General features: G+C 36.3%; 1 protein-coding gene across 1 annotated transcript in view; it reads left to right on the top strand.

Annotated features, from left to right (window-relative positions):
- The window catches only part of MEIS2 (Meis homeobox 2), a 223,724-nt gene that overhangs the window by 198,372 nt on the left and 4,391 nt on the right, over positions 1–20,961 (top strand). Inside the window, 1 exon segment of the mRNA XM_001370551.5 lies at positions 19,573–19,631. Coding sequence (XP_001370588.2) covers positions 19,573–19,631 — 59 coding nt within the window.

Below are 20,961 nucleotides of genomic sequence, written 5' to 3'. Positions count from 1 at the left end.
CCAGCATGATGTTTCAAAAAGGTAGGAAGTCTGATTAAGTCACTAATTTGCTCAATAAACTCCAGTGGCTCCCTATTGTCTCTAAGGCCAGTTATAAACTTCAAGCACAATGTGGCTTCAATCTCTTTTTCCACAAAGTCTTCAGTCCAGCCAAACTGTCTTTCTCGCTCTTCCTTATACACTATTTCTTGTCTCTGTGCCTGTTGCATTCTCCTTACCCCCCTCAACTCCATGCTTGGAATACAAACTCCCTCCTTACCCTTACTTCTTAGAATCCTTCACTTCAAAATTCAACCCAAGGGCCATGCTTTACGTGAACTTCTTCCTGATCCCCCTTATTATTAGTGTTTTCTCCTACCTCTAACAAATTACCTGGAAATTATTTTTCATGTGTTTTATGTATACATAGTCTTTCTCAAATAAGATGTAAATTCTTTGAGTGCAGGGTCTATTACATTTTTTCCCAATCTGGAGCACTTAAAACATGAAAGTGTTTCCTAAAAGCTCATTGACTTATAACAGGTATGGGGGGGGGGGGTGTAGAGGGGAAAAGAGCCAAGAGAGAGAAAAGTCAGGTTTAGATACATCCAAATATACATCAATCACCTTTTCCAACAATTCTTCCTTTTTGTTTATAAAGGCCATAAGTGCAAAATCCATTTTTACTTACAACTGTGTTAAACACTACCTGCCTGCCCTCTGAACCTCACTCGTCCCTGAATGAGGTCAGCTTGTGACTGTCTCCATTTCTACAAGCAATTCTGTCATTCAGGCTAACAGCAGTGATTCACTCCCAGGAGGCAAAAATGACTCAATTGTTGGACTTATTGACTCCAGGGAGGGCAGCTACTCTATCATTACCATAGAGTGCAAACAACCTGAGATCTGTGTTGGTCCACTTAAAATTACTATTTGCTGTGAAGGATTGGCAAAGCAATTCTTAAATGATGGGGGTGAAAGTCAAAGAATCCCCATCATGAGCTGTTCCTTAGCTTTAAGCAGGAGTAAGTAGTAGGTGACTCTCTTTGAATCTGACCCATTTACTTATCGTTTGTTCACTTGGCTGTATTAATATATTGTAACTGACTACAATATTACCAGTAGGAGAAAATGCCACATTTTCATGGACAACTTTGTCATGAATGGAAACTGCACCCCAATATCATAAATGTGTTTTAGAATCCACATACCTCGAGGAGCAATGTCTAAAACACAAGGCCCTGGTTGAAGGCAATGCCCAAAAATAGCTTCTGCAACAACCAAGTGGCTGTGCAAATCACACACCAGAGGATCTACTTGGAAAAAAAACAAATAAATTTAATTAAATAAGCAACAAAATTATTTTCCTGTCTCTCTCTACTATACTTGGTTAATATCCATGACATACTGATGTTGCATAATTGCTCTTATGGAATGCTGCTGCTCACAGCCAAAATGAGCTGCTTCTGCACAAAGTCAGGCAAACTGGTGTCCCCACAGAGTTATCTCCTAAATTATTTATACTTGCAACACTTTCACATAATGGCAGTTTTAAACTCAAACAAACAAAGCAAACCATACAACAAAGAAAGAGGACAAGGAGGTGCAGGGACCTTTTTCTCTTTCTTTCTGAACATCAGAAGATAGATCAGAAAGCCAAATAAGCACCATGGAATTTGGTTTCCTCTGAAAGTCTCAAGGCCTTGAAATCAGGTGATATCAAAGCTTTGGGGAAATTGTCAACCTGAATGAGAGATCCAAATACCTGCCTTACTTTCAGTGTGTGCCCAAATAGCAAACTTTTTTACTTTGCCCATTTACTTGTCTTTCCCCTGACAAAAGCTTCTTTCTGTTCTAGCCAAGTCTCCTTTTCCTTCCTTACCAAGAAGAAAGGGAAAAAAAGGTTAAATTGTCAAGATGATATCAAAGAAAACAGATATTGGCAAAGTGTGTCCCATTTAACTCTTCAGCTATGATTTTGGGGGTTTGCGGTATTTCTTTCTACTACCCACCCTGCCTTTGGTATAATCCATCAAATACTTATCATCTTATAGACTCAACTTTACTGTTCATGGAAAAAGAAAAGCATTCTTCAAGAGGAAAACTAGATAGCTTGTATATTTCACATTAATTAAAAATCCTAATTCAATTTGAAACTGAAATGCACCACAACTAATATTAAATAATGTGATTAATGTGTTTGCCCTGTATCTTAAAGATCTTTTTTATCTTCCAAGGGGCCTGAAATATTCTTTACACAGAGTAGGTCTCAAATAAATACTTGATGAAAGAATAAATTACATCAATCAGCATTTATTAAATGCTGGGTATCTATGCTTGTTGGGGGGTACAAACAATGAATGAGATAGCTCCTAATCACCAGGAGCTAATATTCAAAAGTGGAGACAACAAGGACAAAATAAATTAATAGAAAATAAATAACCAAAGAATAAAAAAAATGCAAAGGCAATAATAACAGTTATTATTATATAGTTTCAAAGGGAGGGTATCAATACATATATATACATATATAATATAAATATGGCTCAATACACATAGGTAAAAGTTTGTTCCAAAACTTTGGAGAGGCTTATATATTCGTGTGTATGTGTGCATGTATTTTTTTTTTTTAAGACTTAAAACTGAATTTTTGGTCAGTGGAAATTAGTGAGCATTCATAGATTAATAGAATTAATATTAATTGCTAAGAAAACATGAATCCTGCCAATAGGAATTGAGTACTAACACAGGATTTAGAGCTAGGAAGTAAATTAGAGGGGATAAGACCCTAGATTTAGAGTTGAGTCATCAGTCCAACTCCACTGTTTTACAAATGAAGAAAGTGAGCTCCAGAAAGAATAAGACTGGACCTAAGCATGATACAGGTAGGAAGTAACAGTCAATTTTTGAACCCAGATCCAGACCCTAAATCTATCACTGTACTATGTACCATGTTAAAACATTGTACCTAACATTATCGTTTTTTAAATGAGGAAACTAAAGATGATGAAGTTCAAGTGATTTGCCCAAGGTCGCACAGTAGGTAGCAGATGTGGAATTTGGAACAATATCCACTGTCTCTACATTCAGTTCATTTTTCCATTTGGCTGTGCCTTAAAGACCATTTCACTTTAGAAAAATAACTATAATCTTTCATTTTTCTTTTACACTGTTGCTCTTTGTCATTACAAATAAAAACCTAGGTCATAGCAATGAAGTAATTACAATGAATTCATGTTAATAGTATTTCTGGAATAAATATAAATACACACTCTATGTACACATAGATGTGTGTATATATAAATATGAAGACCAGAAATTTTCCTTTCTAGATATATGTGTCTACATATCGCAAAATATATATACATATATAACATACATGTAAATATATAATAGGTAAGAGACATTAAAAACATATACATATTATGTCACTGGGTAGAATAATTTTCTGGTCCTCATTTTTTTAAGTCTTCAGGAAAATAAGAATAGCACAATTTTTATTTGTTATAAAAATACTTTTAAAACCCATCATATTTTGTTTATGGTCTCATTCAAATATCTTCACACACACATACACACATACAGCTTTCTCTCTCACAGCTCTGAATTTCTTGATTCACCCACAGGGCATCACCCATAATCAAACTCACAAATAGTCAAGCTTTCCCTCTTTAATAGTCTAGTATTTTGCCCAGAAAGCTATCCAGTCCTTCAGATTTATACAACTACCCTGGGTGGGCACCCATTAAAAAAAGAGAAATATACTGCTGTTACTAGACAGTCAAATAATCATGCCAAATGATATCCTTCCTTTCTTCAGACCTGGCCTCATGATTTGTTTCCTCTGTGAGGTCTTCCCAAATTGATTCCTTTTTAGTCCAAAGAGCCTAGCTTTTCTAGAAAATCCTTTAGTATTCTAGAATATACCTTTAGTTCATTTTGTTTGCCTGTTTTATATACTTCAACCTATTTGTTTAAATATAGTATCTCATACCTAATTGTAAGGTCCTTGAGGATAAGGACCATATCTTTTCAGTTCTTACCCCATAGAGGACTAATAAAATTTACTGCATATTTAAAGCACTCTCCCAGTATTGACTTGCTGTCTACATAGTTAAGACAACCAAGGTGAGGTGTCTTGAAGGGAAGATTGGTAGTGAGAGTGACATATCTAGGGGCGTATTAGACCAATTCACAAGAGCCATTTAAAAATTTTCAGTGTGAGTATTTACACCTCAGAAATCAGCAAACTATAAATCAGGGCTTTATTTATTATTTTATTGATTGTCTAAAGAAGAAAGTGATAGGAGAATGTTAATAATCCAGATTAGACTTAAAAGAAGGTCCTGAAAACATTTGGGAGTACGAGGGGGATTCAGTTGTTAAACATTTATCAGCACATTGCTGCTTGCATTCCTATTTTTTGAAGCATAAATTATTTAAACTCTCTCTTTTTCTTGTCAAGTTTCTTATCTAAACACTTGAAAACTATGACTGGGACAACCAGGTGGTGCAGTGGATAGAGTGTGAAACTTGGAAAAAAGTAAGATTCCAGTTTGAGTCCTGCCTCAGACTCTTACTAGCCCTATGATTCTGAGAAAGTCACCTAACCTCTTACTGCCTCAGATTCCTCATCTGTAAAATGGGATAATAATAATAGTATCCTCCTCATAGGGGGATCAAATAAGATAGCACTTATCTCTTTGCAAACCTTTAAGAGCTATAAAATGTTGAGGTTGATTTTTTTTTTTAGGATTAAAACTGACTTGATAATGTTGCAGATTTGCTGGGTCTCTTGTGATTTATAAAGATATATTTTATGTCTTTTATGATTATGATGAGGATAAAAATTTTGTGAGTGATAATATTGGAAAGACTGACTATAACATCTGCGAGAGTTCCATAGGAATAGCAGTGTACTTACCTACTTGAGCAGCCTCCCTTCAACTTTTTTAAAGTATTATTTTATCACTAAGAGGAGGAAACCCTTACTTTTCATCCAGTTTGCTCTTTGATTTTTATCAAATTACTCATTGTTGTTATATGAAAGCTTGAATAGCTAAAGGCTTTTTTAAACTTCTGATAATAACACGTTTTCATATCAATTTAATTTTTAAATTTTAATAATAATTTTAGGGTGATATTATATTCCTGAAGATAATTGTAAATTACTTTAAATGAGTTTTTGTGGATATTTTGTCTCTATTGAGCTATTTACATGGCATTTGGATTTCATTATTCATGTTTTTTAAACCAATCTGTGTATGTAAGATATAGTTACATAAAATGACATTTCCTATAATTTGCCCAACAGTTACCTGTATTTTATGCAGGTGATTAATCTCAAGATTTTTTTTGTTAAAGTAATCCCAAAATTTACTAACACCCAATAGTTTTCCTATTTACTATTCTCTTTAAATTGTTATTGTTTTTTTTTAAACAAAACCAAACCAAACCCTTAGCCTTTTAAACTAGGAAACCACCTACAACTTAGTAAAGACTAAGAATATTGCCAATCTTCCCCACTTCTTTTCTGCCATATCCTTTCTTCTAAACCAGCAGGAGAACTGAAATAAAGATAAGAGCCTAGCCCATCCAAACACTTCAGGGAAACATCAATCTGATCTTTTTAACCTCCCCTGCTGATTTAGAGAAAGGAACCCAGCAAAGAAATGAAAGGGATAGGGGGGATATTCACATGCATACCCCCTCCACAACACACACACACACACAAAAAAAAAAAAACACCAACCCTTTTAGGTTGCTGATGCTGTGAGTTAGTTTGCCTCTGAGTAGTTGAAGGACTGGGAATTCAGTACCATTTGTTTCACCACCAGTTTAGGGAAAGTGATAGCTTTTTCACCATAAAAGTCAATTTGAAAAGTAAAATATGGTTTAAAAGAAGATTACAGTTTGGGAGCCCTCACACCTAATGGGGGTCTCTTTTAAATGGAAAATTTTTTAAAAATCAGTTCTAGTCTAATTTAGTAGCCACCACCTAGAGAAAATTTACCCTTCAAAAAAAAAAAGATTGATTGTCCTGTGGTATTGTTTAACAAGTCCATAGTCAGTCCTCTTGGATTTTCACACATATGGTTAAAAAAAATAACCTTTCACCTAAGTCACCATTAAACAAAAAAGTAATCATGTACTAGAACAGATTAGGCCTTCTATAATTGAATTGGCCACAGGCCTCCAAAAATTGGGACTACAGATTCTTTGAATGAAAAGAAAATTAAATGAGACCTAATAGAAATAAGACTGTAAGTACTTTCTTACTGAAATATTAGTTTTTTAAAAAACTCTAGGGATTTTATTTATCTGTTTCAAGGGAATATACTTTGGAAAGGAAGTTACTAGGGGATTTGTCGGTTTCTTTTATTGACAATTGAAATTTATATGTTGATATACCACAGATATACCACAGTGACCTATTTTGGGGCCATTGAACCCTCATCAGGGATACTTTAAGAAGAGGAAATAACATTCTTTTGATATAGGCAGTTGGTCATACTTTATTATAGTCCCATAATATAGATAATTTGAGAGTGAAGAAGAAAGAAAAGATGAGATAGATGGTCCCCAAATCTATTAATTTGCTCAACAAACATTTATTAAGTTTCTATAATGTGTAGTGCCCTGAGGTAAGCCCATGGGGGAGATACAAAGATAAATGAGTCATGTTCTCATCCATTAAAAGGATTATGTTTATATCTATGCCTTCAGCCCTAACCTCTCTCACTGTTCTTTAGTCCTATGTGTCATCCAACTACCTATATGACAAGATGGTGTGGTAAAATTAGTATGGAATTTGAAGCTCAGATATGCCACTTACTTCCTGAATAACCCTAGGCAAGTCACCTGGATTCACTGAGTCTCAGTTTCCTCACACTAAAAATAAGGAGATTGGACAAAATAGTCTCTTGAGTCCCTTCTGACTTAAGATCCCTCCAAGAATCTTGGTAGTGGAATATTTACTATGTTGATAAAAAAAGATCTTAAAATAAAAAAATAAAAAATCTCATCTTTACCCTCATACCTTCACCACTCACTAAAAAGAAATTCTTTCCTAATTTTCACATTGTTTTTAATTCTGTTTTCATCTTTCCTGGTATCCAAATTGTTTTTTTTTAACCTTTATTTTCTTTTTAAAAATTTTTCTATCTTTTTGTTCCCTACATAGGCAATTCTTCACCCAATTCTGAAATATTCTTTCTCTATCTCAACTTTGGGATTTTGCTGCTTTTTTAAAGTTCTGTAACCCAATGTTTTTGTTTGGGTCACCATCACATCATTCTCACTCCAATCATAAAAACTAATGAAGTAATCTTCCTCAGACACAATTTTCTTTATGTGACTCAAAAGTCTACAGAGACCTGTATTTGAATCATTTTAATCTAAATTCCTGAGTTTGGCATTTAATAGTTACCACAACTTGTCTCTTTGCTAAACTATGATGCCAAGTACTAATGACAATACAAAGCTATATTATGGCCAGGGCAGAATACAGTGGGTCTATATGCCCACTCATTTTGTACAATATACCTCTATTTCTTGACCTTTGATTTCAGTAACTTTCTTAGCCAACAAATCATTCTATTGACTCATATTGAGCTCATAGTCAGCAAACCACCTCTTTTCCCTGCTCCAGCTCATATATGCCTTTTCCTCATGAATTATCTCTCCATTCTGCACTTGTATAATGTTTCCTTGAATTCAAGTGTAGGACTTCATTTTCATCACTATTACATTTTGTCTTATTCAATCAACTGAGCATTCTGTCCTATAGAAATTCTTTTGCTTCTTGACTCTGTCCTGTAATGCATTAACTATACCTCTCAGTTTGCAATCATTTGAAAAATCTGAAAATTATGTTATCTGTGCCTTCATCCAAATAATTGATAAGAATTTTTTTAAAAGCTGAAGACTATAATTCCTAGGACATTTTATGTCTAGAACATGTCTTCTGTCTCCACCACAATATTGCTATTCTTTCAGAAGTCACTAATTGCCTCCTTATCACAGAATCCAAAGTCCTCTTTTGGTATTTAATTCCTCATCCTCAGGGCTCCCAACTCCACCCATTTTCTGGCTGTCTCCTCTGCCTGGAGTTCTTTTCTTCCTCATCTCTTTCTCCTGGCATTCTTCAAATCTCAACTAAAATCTCACCCTCTGTGAGAAGCCTTTGCTGGTCCTTGCCCTCCTCCCTTACCCCCCACCCCTGCCAATGATAATGACTTCTCAAGAGATTGTCTCCAAGTGATTTTGTGTATATTTTCTTTGTAAATACCTATTTCCACGTTCTCTCTCTCCTTCCCTCCATTAGATTGTGAGTTCCCTGAAGGCAGAAGCTGTTTTTGTGTATCTTTGTTTCCTTAGTGCTTAGGACAAGGACTGGAGGTAGTAAGTGGTTAATAAATGCTTGATAACTTGACTTGCTCTCCATAGCTAGAATGTTATCATTGATTATCCTTTCATTATTGATGCTCTTTTCTTCCTTATCTTATCTGACACTGCACTTTTATCATTCTCTTCCTATCTCTCTTACCATTTCATATCTGACTTGTCCTTCCGCCACTCCATAAATAGAAACATCCTCCAAGATTCTATCCTTGGGCTTCTCTTCTGCCTTGGCAAATTTGTCTACACTTTGCTGTTTAGTCATTTCAGTCAGGTCTGACTTTTTGTGACCCCATTTGGGGTTTTGTTGGTCAAGATACTGGAGTCCTTTGCTATCTCCTTCTCCAGCTTATTTTGCAGATGAGGAACTGAAGCAAACTGGGTTAAGTGATTTGCCCAGGGTCATGTAGCTAGTAAGTGCCTGAGGTTTGATTTGACCTCTGGAAGATGAGTCTTCCTGACTTCAGGCCAGGAACTCTATCCACTGGTCCACCTAGCTGCTTTTCATTTCCATTTTGACTCTCACTATAAACTTTATGGAAAGATGCCCAAATCTCTCTTCAGCCCTAACCACTCTTCAAGCCCCATGTTCCCAATTCCATATTCAAGATGCCTTTTGATGTCCCAACTACACATCAAATTTAATATGTACAAAACTTAACTAATAATCTCCTTCACCATCACCTCCCAAAGGTGGGAAGAACCCTGCCTTTCGCTTTAATTCTTTTTCTGAAGATAGCACCATTATAGCCCCATTTACTTCTGATCTTTTTCCCCCTATCACTTCCTGTGTCTAACCAGATTCCAAGCCCTGCTAGTGTCTCTTGCACCCATCCCTTCCTCTCTATTTCATTACTACTCCCCTAGATCAAAAGCGATAATATTTGTAAAGCACTTAGCATAAGGCCAGTCACATTACATGCTTAATAAATGCATGTTATGTTCCTTCCCTTTCCCTCTGATTCATCAACTCTCACTTAGACTATTTATTGTAATGGATCTAACTGGTCCTCCTGATTACATTCTCTCTCCTCTCCAAAACATTTTGCTTGTATAATCTTTTTTAAGCATAGCTCTCATCATGTTTACTCATGATTAAAAACCTTTGATGAATCCTCACAAATTCAGTGTCTGAGTTTTCGGGGCACTCTGCATACTTATACAAAGTTACTATTTCATACTATTCTTCAGATATTCTTATTTATTGAACTGAATTAAATTTAAAGTTCAACAGCTTATTTTATTTTATTAAAAACTCTTACCTTCTGTCTTAGAATCAGTAGTGTTTATTGGTTCCAAGTCAGAAGAGTGATAAGGGCTAGACAATGGGGGTTAAGTAACTTGAGCAGGGTCACTCAGCTAGGAAGTGTGTGTGTGTGGCCAGATCTGAACCTAATACTTCTGTGCTCTAGGCTTGAATCTCAAACCACTGAGCAACCTACTGGTCCCCAACAACTTCAAAAATTAAGAGCAAGATGATTTGATTTTGAACTCAACGGATATTTCTATGCTCACTAGAAAAGGAAGGAATATTCAGTGTTATCTTGACTTACCATCTTCCTCTTTATGTTTTTGCCATGGAGATTGTTGGCTATATTGTTTTGGTATTTTCTTAGATATCTCTATCATCTTCAGTGAAGGAAAATAGTCAATATTTGGAAATAACAAACATATTTACATACAAAATAGGAGAAAAGTTTATACAAATCAGAACAAAATCTGTTTTTAGAAATCAGTAAAATGGATTAAAAATATATCATCAAAAGAAGCAGAAAATGGAAGTAAAATAACCTAGAAAATTAGATTCTGGCAAACCTCAACTGGAGGGTGTCCCTTAACACCTCTGGGTTAGAATAGATCAGGGTTCTCAAAATATGGTCTGGGGACTCATGGGCACCACAAACTATTTTCATAAAAATATTAAGACATTTTCACTTTTAATATGGTAAATATTGATAGAATCCACATAAACAAAAGTTCATTGGGAATTCCTCAATAATTTATAAGATTGTAAAGTAGAGCTGAGAATAAAAGTTTGAGAACTGTTGGATCAGATGATTTCCATGATCTTCTAACTCTATGCTTCTATGTTTCTTGAGACCAGAAGGCATCTGTTTTCCTCTCTTCCACAAAAGATTTACTTCCTTTTGAGTTTTCAAAGAATGTATTTACTTATTTTTTAGATATTCATTCATCATTGGTAGGCCAGTAGTAAGTTTTAGAAAAATAATTGGCAAAAAAATGACATAAGTTGATTTTTTAAAAAATGTTGGCTAGTAAATTCATGAAGCATATCTTCTAGCACACAGAAATAATTTTCTACCTGTTTCATACAAAGCTTCACTGACCTGGCAGGTTGATCCTCTGGAGAATATGATAATGAGCATGAGGCCATTTTCATTCTTAGCAAGTGAGATGTGGGTGGCTTATTTGGTAATTTCTCCAAATGTTATTCAAGGAATCTTTTGTCAGTGTAAGTTGGTGATAACAAGACCAGCATTATGGAAACCAATACTTTGACTACTTTAGGATCATTTTTGCTAACATATTTTAATATACTTTCTTTGGTTTTAAATGATCAAAATTATTATAGGGGGACAGACATATCATTTTATCAGTGTATGAAAATCACTTCTGGCATGGAAACTCCCTCCACTGATGTAAAAGAAAAATCCAGTTGTGCCTTATGCACTTCATGAACTGTTTGAGAGAGCAAAAGGCTTGCCCATAGTCACACAGCTAGCATATGTCAGAGAAAAAGGACTTGAATCCAAATCTCCCTAATACCAAGTACCCAATATGCCACTGTCTCTCTACATATAATGAAAATTATATAAAGATTAGACAGATCAAATTACTTAATGAGGTCTATTCTATAGCAATTGACTAAATATTTTTTCTCTTCAATTTAAATATTTTAATGACAATGGAGGGGAGGAAATGGTTGAAATTTGGTCAATGAATAGGTCAATAGCTCCAAAAATAGAAGCTTACTTAGGGTAAAATTTGCTGTCAGGAAAAATGGAATGTTCTTTCTGAACTCAGGAACTGGTAGTTCATGTGCAGCTTGGTTGTAGATGGTTGCTACAATAAGGCTCCTTTCATACAGGTGTGTTTATGCCCCAGGCTTGCTGGCCAGAGTCCATTCCATTTACAGAAGCTGAATTAAACAATAACTACCGCATTGCAAAGGGGGGGTGGGGGTGGGAGGGAGGAAAAGGTGAGCGTCAAAGGAGATGCCTGAGAGCTTTGTTAGGGCCAAGAAAAACCCTGTTTCAGTTGTCAGAGCTTGTTGATGTTGCAGGGAACGGCACTTTTTTTTTCTCCTGGATTTTGTGGTTCTGCCTTAGGAAAGAAAGTAAAATAGAACGGAAGAACAAAGTCCTACTCTATAAATCAGCAGCTGCTCCTTGCCAGATCAAAGGAGTGACATTTTTGCTCCTGGACTACTTGTCCACTTGAGGGCTTGACAGGCAGCTAACAGCTGGCCTGCTCTACAGTCTAGAAGAATCAGCCTACATCTTCTTCAGAGCGGATGACAAGCTAATCAGAGATATATCCATAGCACAGGGCATATGAGTGCACCTTGATCTCTTCAAACACATCTAATACATAATTGCTAAACAGCTCAGTGCATTTTTTTCCTGGCAAGTTAATGCTTAGGTAGTTTCCACTGAGAAGTAGGATAGAGAATTAATACTTCCATCAAAGGTAAGCATAAAAGTTAAACAGATGCTAAATTCGTCAGGATTGTCTCCTCTTAGGGCGAATTAGTAAATGACGAAAACTTAATAGCAACTCTCAAGAAACGTTTGTAAGTGACTGTCAGGTGACTTAAGTGGTTGAAAAATCCAGTCAGCATGTAGTAGCCAAACAAATGAACAGGTTTGGGAATTAAGGATCCATTTGGAAATGGCTTACAGTGATTCTGAGGGATATGCCAAAGCAAAATTGCCATGTGCCTTTGGTATTGGGGAAAGAGACTGTTTTCAGAACCTCCTATAAGCAGTAGGGATACTGGCTTGGAATTTAAATATCAGTAGTAAAACTTTCAGTTTCTAGGTGACTCATCATCAATAAATCAAGTACAGGTCTGAAATAATATGCTATATCTTAAGTCTATTGACTTAGCATTTTATCTTTAAGTGGATAGATCCTATTTGGGAAAAGCTAAGAAAATCTGTGTTTCTTTTCTTTGGGTTTCAAGTGACTCTAAAAGATTCTCTTTAGATTTTCTGAATAATCTGATGACATTCTAAAGGAGTTATAGTGCTTCAAAAATCATAACTGATGGGATGTTTTGTTATATGCCATCAGATGTGATTAAATTAATGGAATAGTGTTTATTGTTACTCAATATTATAAAAGAAACAAAATATAACTTTTACGTAGTTTGAAATTTTTCCAAAGCTATTGCCCATCCCCCCCACCCTTAAAGCCACATTATTAATTATGTAAGACTTGCAAGTATGTACCCCAGTTGTATCAACCTACCAGCAATACTTTACTGATCTGGTTTTACCCCCAGGAAGTTTATACCCATGTAATAAAATGAATGAAATCGTTATAAACTCTTCTAGGCCTAGGGCAAGTGAGTAAAATGTTGTAGATATATAGAAAGCATGTGCATTAAATTTGATTTGAGCAAACAAGTCTGGCCCTGTGCATAGGCAGATTTAGGTGGCAACCTATTTGGTTAGAATCTGAGGGCAATGAAAAGTCCATCTGTCCCAAATATCTCCCTTCCCACCTGCCTTAGTATTTGAAAATCCCACCATCAGAGTTACACAATCCAGTTTGAATTAAGACATTGTGAACAAAATGCCACTGATGTGTTACATGAGTGTTGCCTTGAAGGTATATCATTAGTATGGAATCCCAGCACTTCAAGGAGCCTCAGAAATCATCCAGTCCAACTCCCTCATTTTACACATTTTGAACCTAAACCCCAGAGTGGTTAAATGACTTGCCTCACATCACACACAGTTTGCTGGGTCAGCAGGAGTTTGCTTATTGGATTGGTTAACTGTCCCCTCTGAAAGAACACTGTCCTTTTAAACTTTTTTTTAAGATAGCAGGAGGAAGGTAAATTTTAAAAGAATTTAGGAGAAAGCCAGAAAAGTCAGACACATGGCATTGAGAAAGGAAGTCAGGGCCCAGGGTTGTGGAATTTAGTAGAAGAAAAGTCCAGGCATTCCAAAGGTTTGTAGGCACTGGGAGTTCAGGATAGGAACAGGCAGAAGAAGAATGTTGAATGAGCAGGTAGGGGACAATCAAGGACAAAAATTTAGGATAATAGAATTTATTCAGTTGTAAAAGGAATTTAAAGATAATCTTTTGAGTTCTGCTATTTTTTGTCTTCTTTACAATTTTACCTGGTCTATTTTACTAGTAGACATTCCTTCTAATGAGAATGTGTTCAGAGATGTTTAGAGATTTGTGATGTTGGCTAGCAAAATGTCTTTATTTCCTCTGGTCTTTTAAGCAGGGAGACAGAGGTCAAAATGCCATTGGTAGGATCTTAGGTAAGTCAGTGTACCTCCACAGACATTAGTTAACTACTCATTCTTTTAATTTTTAGACTGGTTGTCATCTATATTGGTGGAGGAAATTCTCCACTCTAAAAAAAAACAACAACAGAACTGTGGCATAAATAGAGTTTTATGTATAAATCTAATGTTATATCATTGTCGTTCTAAACTCATAGAAATTATTTAAAGCTTGTGAAAATAACATTAGATGGCATATATCATTCCCATTCATCTGTCTTATGGGTACATCAACTACTGTCTAAGAAACCCCACTGTCTAGCCATTGATGTAAGATGGGTTTGCTCACATAGCCAATCATTCATTCATGTGTCTGAGCACTCCTTTCGAAGCATTAAACTTGCTTAGCTGATTTAGTCATTTTATTGCCTTCTTTGGAAAAGTCTCACTCTAAACTAGAACCACAACACAGAGAGAATTGCTTTCTTGTAATCTTGAGGGAGAAAAAAATAAGGAAACCTAATAACTGAATTACCTATATGTGGGAGGAAGGAAGGAAGGAAGGAAGGAAGGAAGGAAGGAAGGAAGGAAGGAAGGAAGGAAGGAAGGAAGGAAGGAAGGAAGGAAGGAAGGAAGGAAGGAAGGAAGGAAGGAAGGAAGGAAGGAAGGAAGGAAGGAAGGAAAGAAGGAAGGAAGGAAGGAAAGAAAGAAAGAAAGAAAGAAAGAAAGAAAGAAAGAAAGAAAGAAAGAAAGAAAGAAAGAAAGAAAGAAAGAAAGAAAGAAAGAAAGAAAGAAAGAAAGAAAGAAAGAAAGAAAGAAAGAAAGAAAGAAAGAAAGAAAGAAAGAAAGAAAGAAAGAAAGAAAGAAAGAAAGAAAGAAAGAAAGAAAGAAAGAAAGAAAGAAAGACTTTCAGTTGCCAGGTTTTGCAAATGAGACCCCTATCTGTGAATGTTTGTGGTAGATGAATGTGAAGATGCTTTTAATTTGCGAAATGTCATGTTCTAGATTGTGTACCTGCATCATCCCCCCACCCAAGTTTATCCGGATATCAACTCTCTAAGTCAACAGTTAAGTTCTACCTATTTACCCATCCCTTCCAATGAAAATGATTGCAAGTCTTAATATTCTTGACTGAAGAGAATCTTCAGGCCTGGAAAACTTCCAGGTGACAACACTTTGCCTTGCATTTTCTTACAAAAGGAATGCTGCCTAGAGGAATTGGTAACCAGGTGTGGCATAAAGTAAGTGAACCAGAAAGAAGGGATTTATCAGCCATTTAAAGGGGGGGGGGGTGGAGGAAGAAAAAGAAAAGAAACCAAACAATCAGGTATGACACCCAAGACTACTTCTGTCAGTCTGAAATATGCTTGGGAGTAAAAAATTCTTTAAAAGAAAAACCAGAGTGTTCAGATTTCAGTTCCAGAGAAGTATACAAAGCCAAGTAGTTTGACTCTCCTTTAAGGAGGATATTGATCTCAAGGAGATATCATTCCAGGAAAAAAGATGATTCTTAATGATATCCACTGTTTTGTTTTTTTTTTTTTGCATATTTGCTTCCTGTAGGAAAAATAATGGAGTAGAGAAGTTGTATTATTTTCAGATGTCACTACATCATAAGAACAGGTTCCCCTAGATATTAAAGTTAATTATATTTTAAGTATCACCTGTATTGAAGTATCTTCTTTTCAGATGAATTTTAGATGCAAAATTTGCAGTCTTGCACCCTTAGGCTATATATCCAGAGCTAAATGTCTAGAATCTAACCAGAGACCATACAAATCAATGGAGCCAATATACATTAGGGTGCTAATTCTCTAAGTACTGTACTTACAAATAGAATAATGTGTAGTTCTTAAAAAGGCACCAGGTGCTAAGTCTCAGGACTTGTTGCATAAAAAATATCTCACACACAAGCTACCCAAGTCTCAAAATAGTTTTAGCAGCTGTTTGATACCTAAGTTTTAGATATTTAAAAAAATTCATCTTTTAGGGATATATTTTCTTAAGATGGAAGTCTATCAAATTCTCACAACTCAATTATTATAAAATGACATTATGGAGTATGTAGAGCATAATGAATTTTAAAATATTGAATAAAGAGGAAATTTAGCAATCTCTTGGAATTAATTGATGGGACTCTTTTTTTTTTAAGTTGGGTGAAGCCTGATACATTTTGGTTCCTTGGATGCCTTGAACAATTTTTTAAATGTTTTGGGTTTGGCAAAATCCAAAAAAGTTTTTGCCAAGACCCTCTCTTCTTATTTGTAAAACCTGTGTGAAATTCAAGTATAACTTAATCCATATGTGTCTGATTCATTTACACTTAACTCATCAAAATGTTATTTTGTAAGAATCATTTAATGTCCAAGAAATGTTCTAAGCTCTCTTTAAATAAGCCTTTTGTTTCTGACCCATTAAGTTGAGTTTCTCCATGTGAATGAAACTGGAAAGGTCCAAGTCCAATAGTTTGCACATTAGAACCTACACATTTTACAGTGAATCTAAATGGATAATCATCTACTACTACTAATCCAGTCTAATAGAATATCTTTTTTTGTTGTTGCAATATAAAAAATTGCTTCAAATAGACGAGAGGAAATGGAAAAAGGTTGCTTATCTGGCATAATTCTATAAAATGATTATGTACAAAAATGTCCCTTTACCAATATTAAACAAATTAAAATCAGACCTAACTTGAGGAAAAAAATAATTCATGTGTACTGAAAATTTTGGTATGTTTTCTGGTAGAAAGACTTCTGGCTCCTATGGCAACATTGAGTTTTTTTTTTTAACATTAAAATTTCCTTCTAATGAGCAATTCATATTATTGCTAGTTATTTTTTTAAAACCATCCGCAATATTTATAAGTGATCCTTTGATCAAGAATTTCAGCTACTTCAATAGTTTATTTTTTAAACATTGTGTCATCTTGAGATGGTAGAATTATGTATCTAGACTGGAATGGCGATGGGAATAAGTCATATCTTGGGGGAGAAACAATTTTGGAAATTCCGAATGGAATCAGTGAGCAATGGTAAAACTTCCATTATTCTCTGGGGGGAAAAAAAAAGATCTTATGGATGAAATGCTTTGGAGATTTCTATTCAAATTTGTTGAGCAGAAGTAGGCCAACTGAGGCCCCCCAAAAAGCCAGTGCCATAACTTCTAATGAACATCAAGTCCATGCCATGGTAACTCGTTGAAAATGTAATCCTGGAGTGGCATTTCCAAGTTCAGCTTGCCTATAAAGACCTGCTAGGACACAGAATGCTTTTTTAATGTTCTGTATTGTTGTGTAAACCTCATTGAAAAACCTTTTGAGCAGACCCCCGTTTTTTTTTTTGACTAATGTAAACATTCTAAGGAGTATCCAAAGAAATGACCTTTAAGTGAACCTTTAACCTTCCCCTTAATTATTTGTTTGAAGACAGTGTGGAGTTCTCCTGCTGAGAACTAAGAACCATGATGCCTTGCTGCTCAGTGAGTGAGGGAGTGTTTTGGGGAACTGGAGAGAGAGAGACATAAATAAGGGAACAACTACCAGATGTAAATAATAAAAGAGTAAAAGGGTGAAATTAAAAAGGGAAAAAATAGCAATTCGTTTTACCCAGGGAGTTGGAGCAAAGGGAAAAAACAAAACTAGGATTAGCAAGAAGCTCATAAAGGAGGTAAAATCTTGCCTTCTGAATAGTCCATTAGAAGCTCCTGGGAGAAGAGAAAACATTCTTATCTAGCTTTTCTGATAATCTCTATTGGCCTTAACTTGAGCTGATAAAAGGTGGCGGGGATGCCAAAGGTTCAGGTCACTTCTCTGTTGGCACAGCCAGAGAGGTGTTAGAAAGAGGTGAGAAATTAAGTTCCTATCTATGACCCTTTGTCTTAGAAGAAGGGAAACACTGCTGGAAGTCTCAGTGAGAGGGTCACTCAGATATACTGCAACCAAGTTGAAATCACCACCAATATCTCAAGATAAACTGGAGAAGGAAGAGAGACCCAGATTCAACTCTCTCTTTGTTTTTAACTTCTATCACTAAAGCTTCCCCCCTCCGCTCATCCAAAGGCATTTTTGACAACTGAGCGATACTTTCTTAAGGCATCAAGAAGTGCTTTGTTTTGGATACAAACACCATATGCAAAAGAGCCCTTTGGTGTTCCTTGCTGCATTTAGGCATCTGTCTAGCGGAATTCCCTCTAGAGTGCTTACTGCAGGTATAAACAAATAAATGTGGACTGTCTTTTCTCATCTGTGATGGACTTTAACCTTGTAGGAGTGCGGAGCTCCTAGCGCCTACTTGATGCTCAGCTAAGAATGCTGGGATTCCGCTGTCTAATCAGAAGTATGAAAGTAAGGTCAGGCAGAATTGAATTTTCAGTCCTTGACTATAGCAGTAGCAGGGGACTGGGGACAGAATGATGGCAAACTAAGATTCCTGAAGAGGAAAGGAGCCAAAGGCCACACTTCATTAAGGCAGATTTTTGCTTAAGATTTGAAAGTGGGGGAAAAATTTTTTTTAAGTTGTTCTTGTTTTACTTTATTTGTATTTGCAAGCTATTGCCTAACTGCATTCTGGCATGGTGTTAAGCACACATGCCTGCACTCACAAAACTACAGCCATACCAAATCCTGTAAGTTTCACACTGCACAATGCATATCTGGTAATAAAAGTATCGGGGCAAAGAGGATATCTGGCAAATGGCAGAATCTGCTCTGATTTATTAAGTTTAGAGAAATAAGGTGGATACTTTTTTATCATCCTACTTCAGTTTGTACCTGAATATTTGATGGGCATTATTAAACATTAAAGTAATGTGAAGTAGGCACTTATTTTTGGGGTTGCCAACAAAATTAGATCCAGGCTTTTTTTAACTGAGTAACTGACTCTCTCCCTAACATTCCTATGATTCATCCACTACCTGATTTTTTAAAAGTTACTTTGGGACTAATATTAAACATGTGTACCTGAGAAACCCCCTTTCTGGTGAGTTGAAAGGTGCCTCAGTTTATGGTTGGCAGTTACCTTCTCCTCTGCCCTGGGTGTCCCAGCATTGGCTGAAAAGGTCACCCCCAACTGGCACTGACCTCCAAATGACCCCTGACTTTACAGGCTCAAACTGCAGGAGTTGCTGAAGAGCAGAAGTCTTTCTGGGCCAGCACTTATTGCTGCTGTGTTGGTGATAAAACTTCAGACAGCCTAATTGATGGCTTTGCTGACCTAACAATACCTTGTGAAAGCAGAGAGTGCAAAGCCTGGTCCTCATTTATGGCCAGCTGCAAAGGAAAGCTGAATCTCCCAAAGATGGGAGAGTGGGGGAGTCAAGGAGGGGGAGAAGGAGAAGGGGTAGGGGTAGAAGGTGGGGGGTAAGGGGGATGAGAGAAGTCTTCCAGCCTGTGAACTTTAACCAGGTCTCTACTTGTTCTGAGAAGCAAAGGCACAATTGTAATTTAACAGAAGTTCTCTTTCCCATTTAGAACTTTATTTTCCCAGGCTATCTAACCAAATAGGCTTGAAGTTGGCTAGCGAGATGATGGGAAATGATGAGCCAGTTAACTATTTTTGAGCACTTAGGGGGAAAATTGCCTTTAAGGTCAAACCATACTTTCCAATACATGCCCAGCTGCATTGAAACTGCTGCAGTGTTAATGTAAAGGTGTTCAAAATGCCCAGAAAGAGAGTCTGATGAATGGACTTCTGTTCTGTTCCAGGTTTATTAATGCCAGAAGAAGAATAGTACAGCCTATGATTGACCAGTCAAATCGAGCAGGCAAGTTCCAACTAATATCTGTATTCAGATCCCACAGGCTCAAATCCTCATCAAGTTATTCTTCAAGGAGTTTCATCACCTGGTAAATAAATGCCTCCACCAGGCATTCTGGGAGAGTATTTTTTTTTCTTATGTCCCCAGAATTCCGCTGTAGGAAGCAACTTCACTAATTGGTGCTAATTGGAGATTTCCCACCCTGACTCTACTGAAACTGCTTTTTATTTTCTCTCTGAATTGGTAATTGGGTACAAGAACTAGTGCCACAAGCAGTTTGTTTGACTGTGAGCTCTTGAATAACTCATTGCTTGTCTGCATCCAATCAGCAAGACAATCTCATTTTCTTGCTACCCACAACTCCTTGGTGTATGCATTACTTTCACTTCTGTAGGATTCTCTGTAAAACTCATTGTATCCATTCATTTGCTTTGACTATTCATAAAATGCTACTAAAGCCTGACATGCTACATTACTAGCATAATTTTTTTTATTAAAAGATTATTACCTTTGTTTAGAATGCCTCAAATTCATCCCATTAAAATATGTTCCCCCCCCCCCCACAACATCTCTCATTTTCTATTAAAACATTCATAATATGTTACTGTTCAGAACTACGCTGGTGCAATGCTAATCATTCTACTTCTAATATGCATTTCCTCAGCTTACTGGGGAGTTGTGGTTTCCTGCAATGAGGTTATGGGATAAAACTGTTCTCCATGTGGTGATGACTGTTGTCACTAACAAGAGCTTTTTAACTTGATGGTGATTTCGCCTGCTGCTTTCCTTTAAAGGTTTGAAAAGGTTATTAATCCTTTGGGAAAATCTTCCCTCTATAGCACTGAAATTTCTTTTTTCACTAATGGGTGGGGAAGGGGGAAGGGGGAGAAGGCATAGCAACCATGAGATATTAAGTTGGATTTACAGAATTTTTAAAATAGTAAATACCCTGAATATCTTTTACTCTTTTTATCTAACATTGCTGAAATATAGTCAGACTTCCTGGCTATATTTATGTGTGCCTTTTGAGATCAACCCAATTGTCCATATCACAAAATCCATATTAAGCAGTGGTAGTGCTAAGTTAATTCCGAATTGTTTCCCATTTGATCGTCCCCTCCCTCAAAGCAAAAAGGTAAGTAAAGGGGAAGAAGGCTGACCAGTTATTAAACTCGTCCCAGAAGCCTGCCCTCCCTAGTCTCTTTAGGAGGGTAACATGCCTCTTCACCCAGTCATACGAAGATATGCACAAACCACAATCCAATTTTTTTTCCCTTAAATGCCAAGCACAAGATGTTGTGTGTGAAATGTTTCAGTGCTGAAACTGGAACAATTG

This window comes from Monodelphis domestica, chromosome 1 (genome assembly GCF_027887165.1).
Source record: "Monodelphis domestica isolate mMonDom1 chromosome 1, mMonDom1.pri, whole genome shotgun sequence".
Lineage (NCBI taxonomy): Eukaryota > Metazoa > Chordata > Mammalia > Didelphimorphia > Didelphidae > Monodelphis > Monodelphis domestica.
Note: the sequence above shows the minus strand (reverse complement) of the source record. Positions and strands in the feature narration are given on the sequence as shown.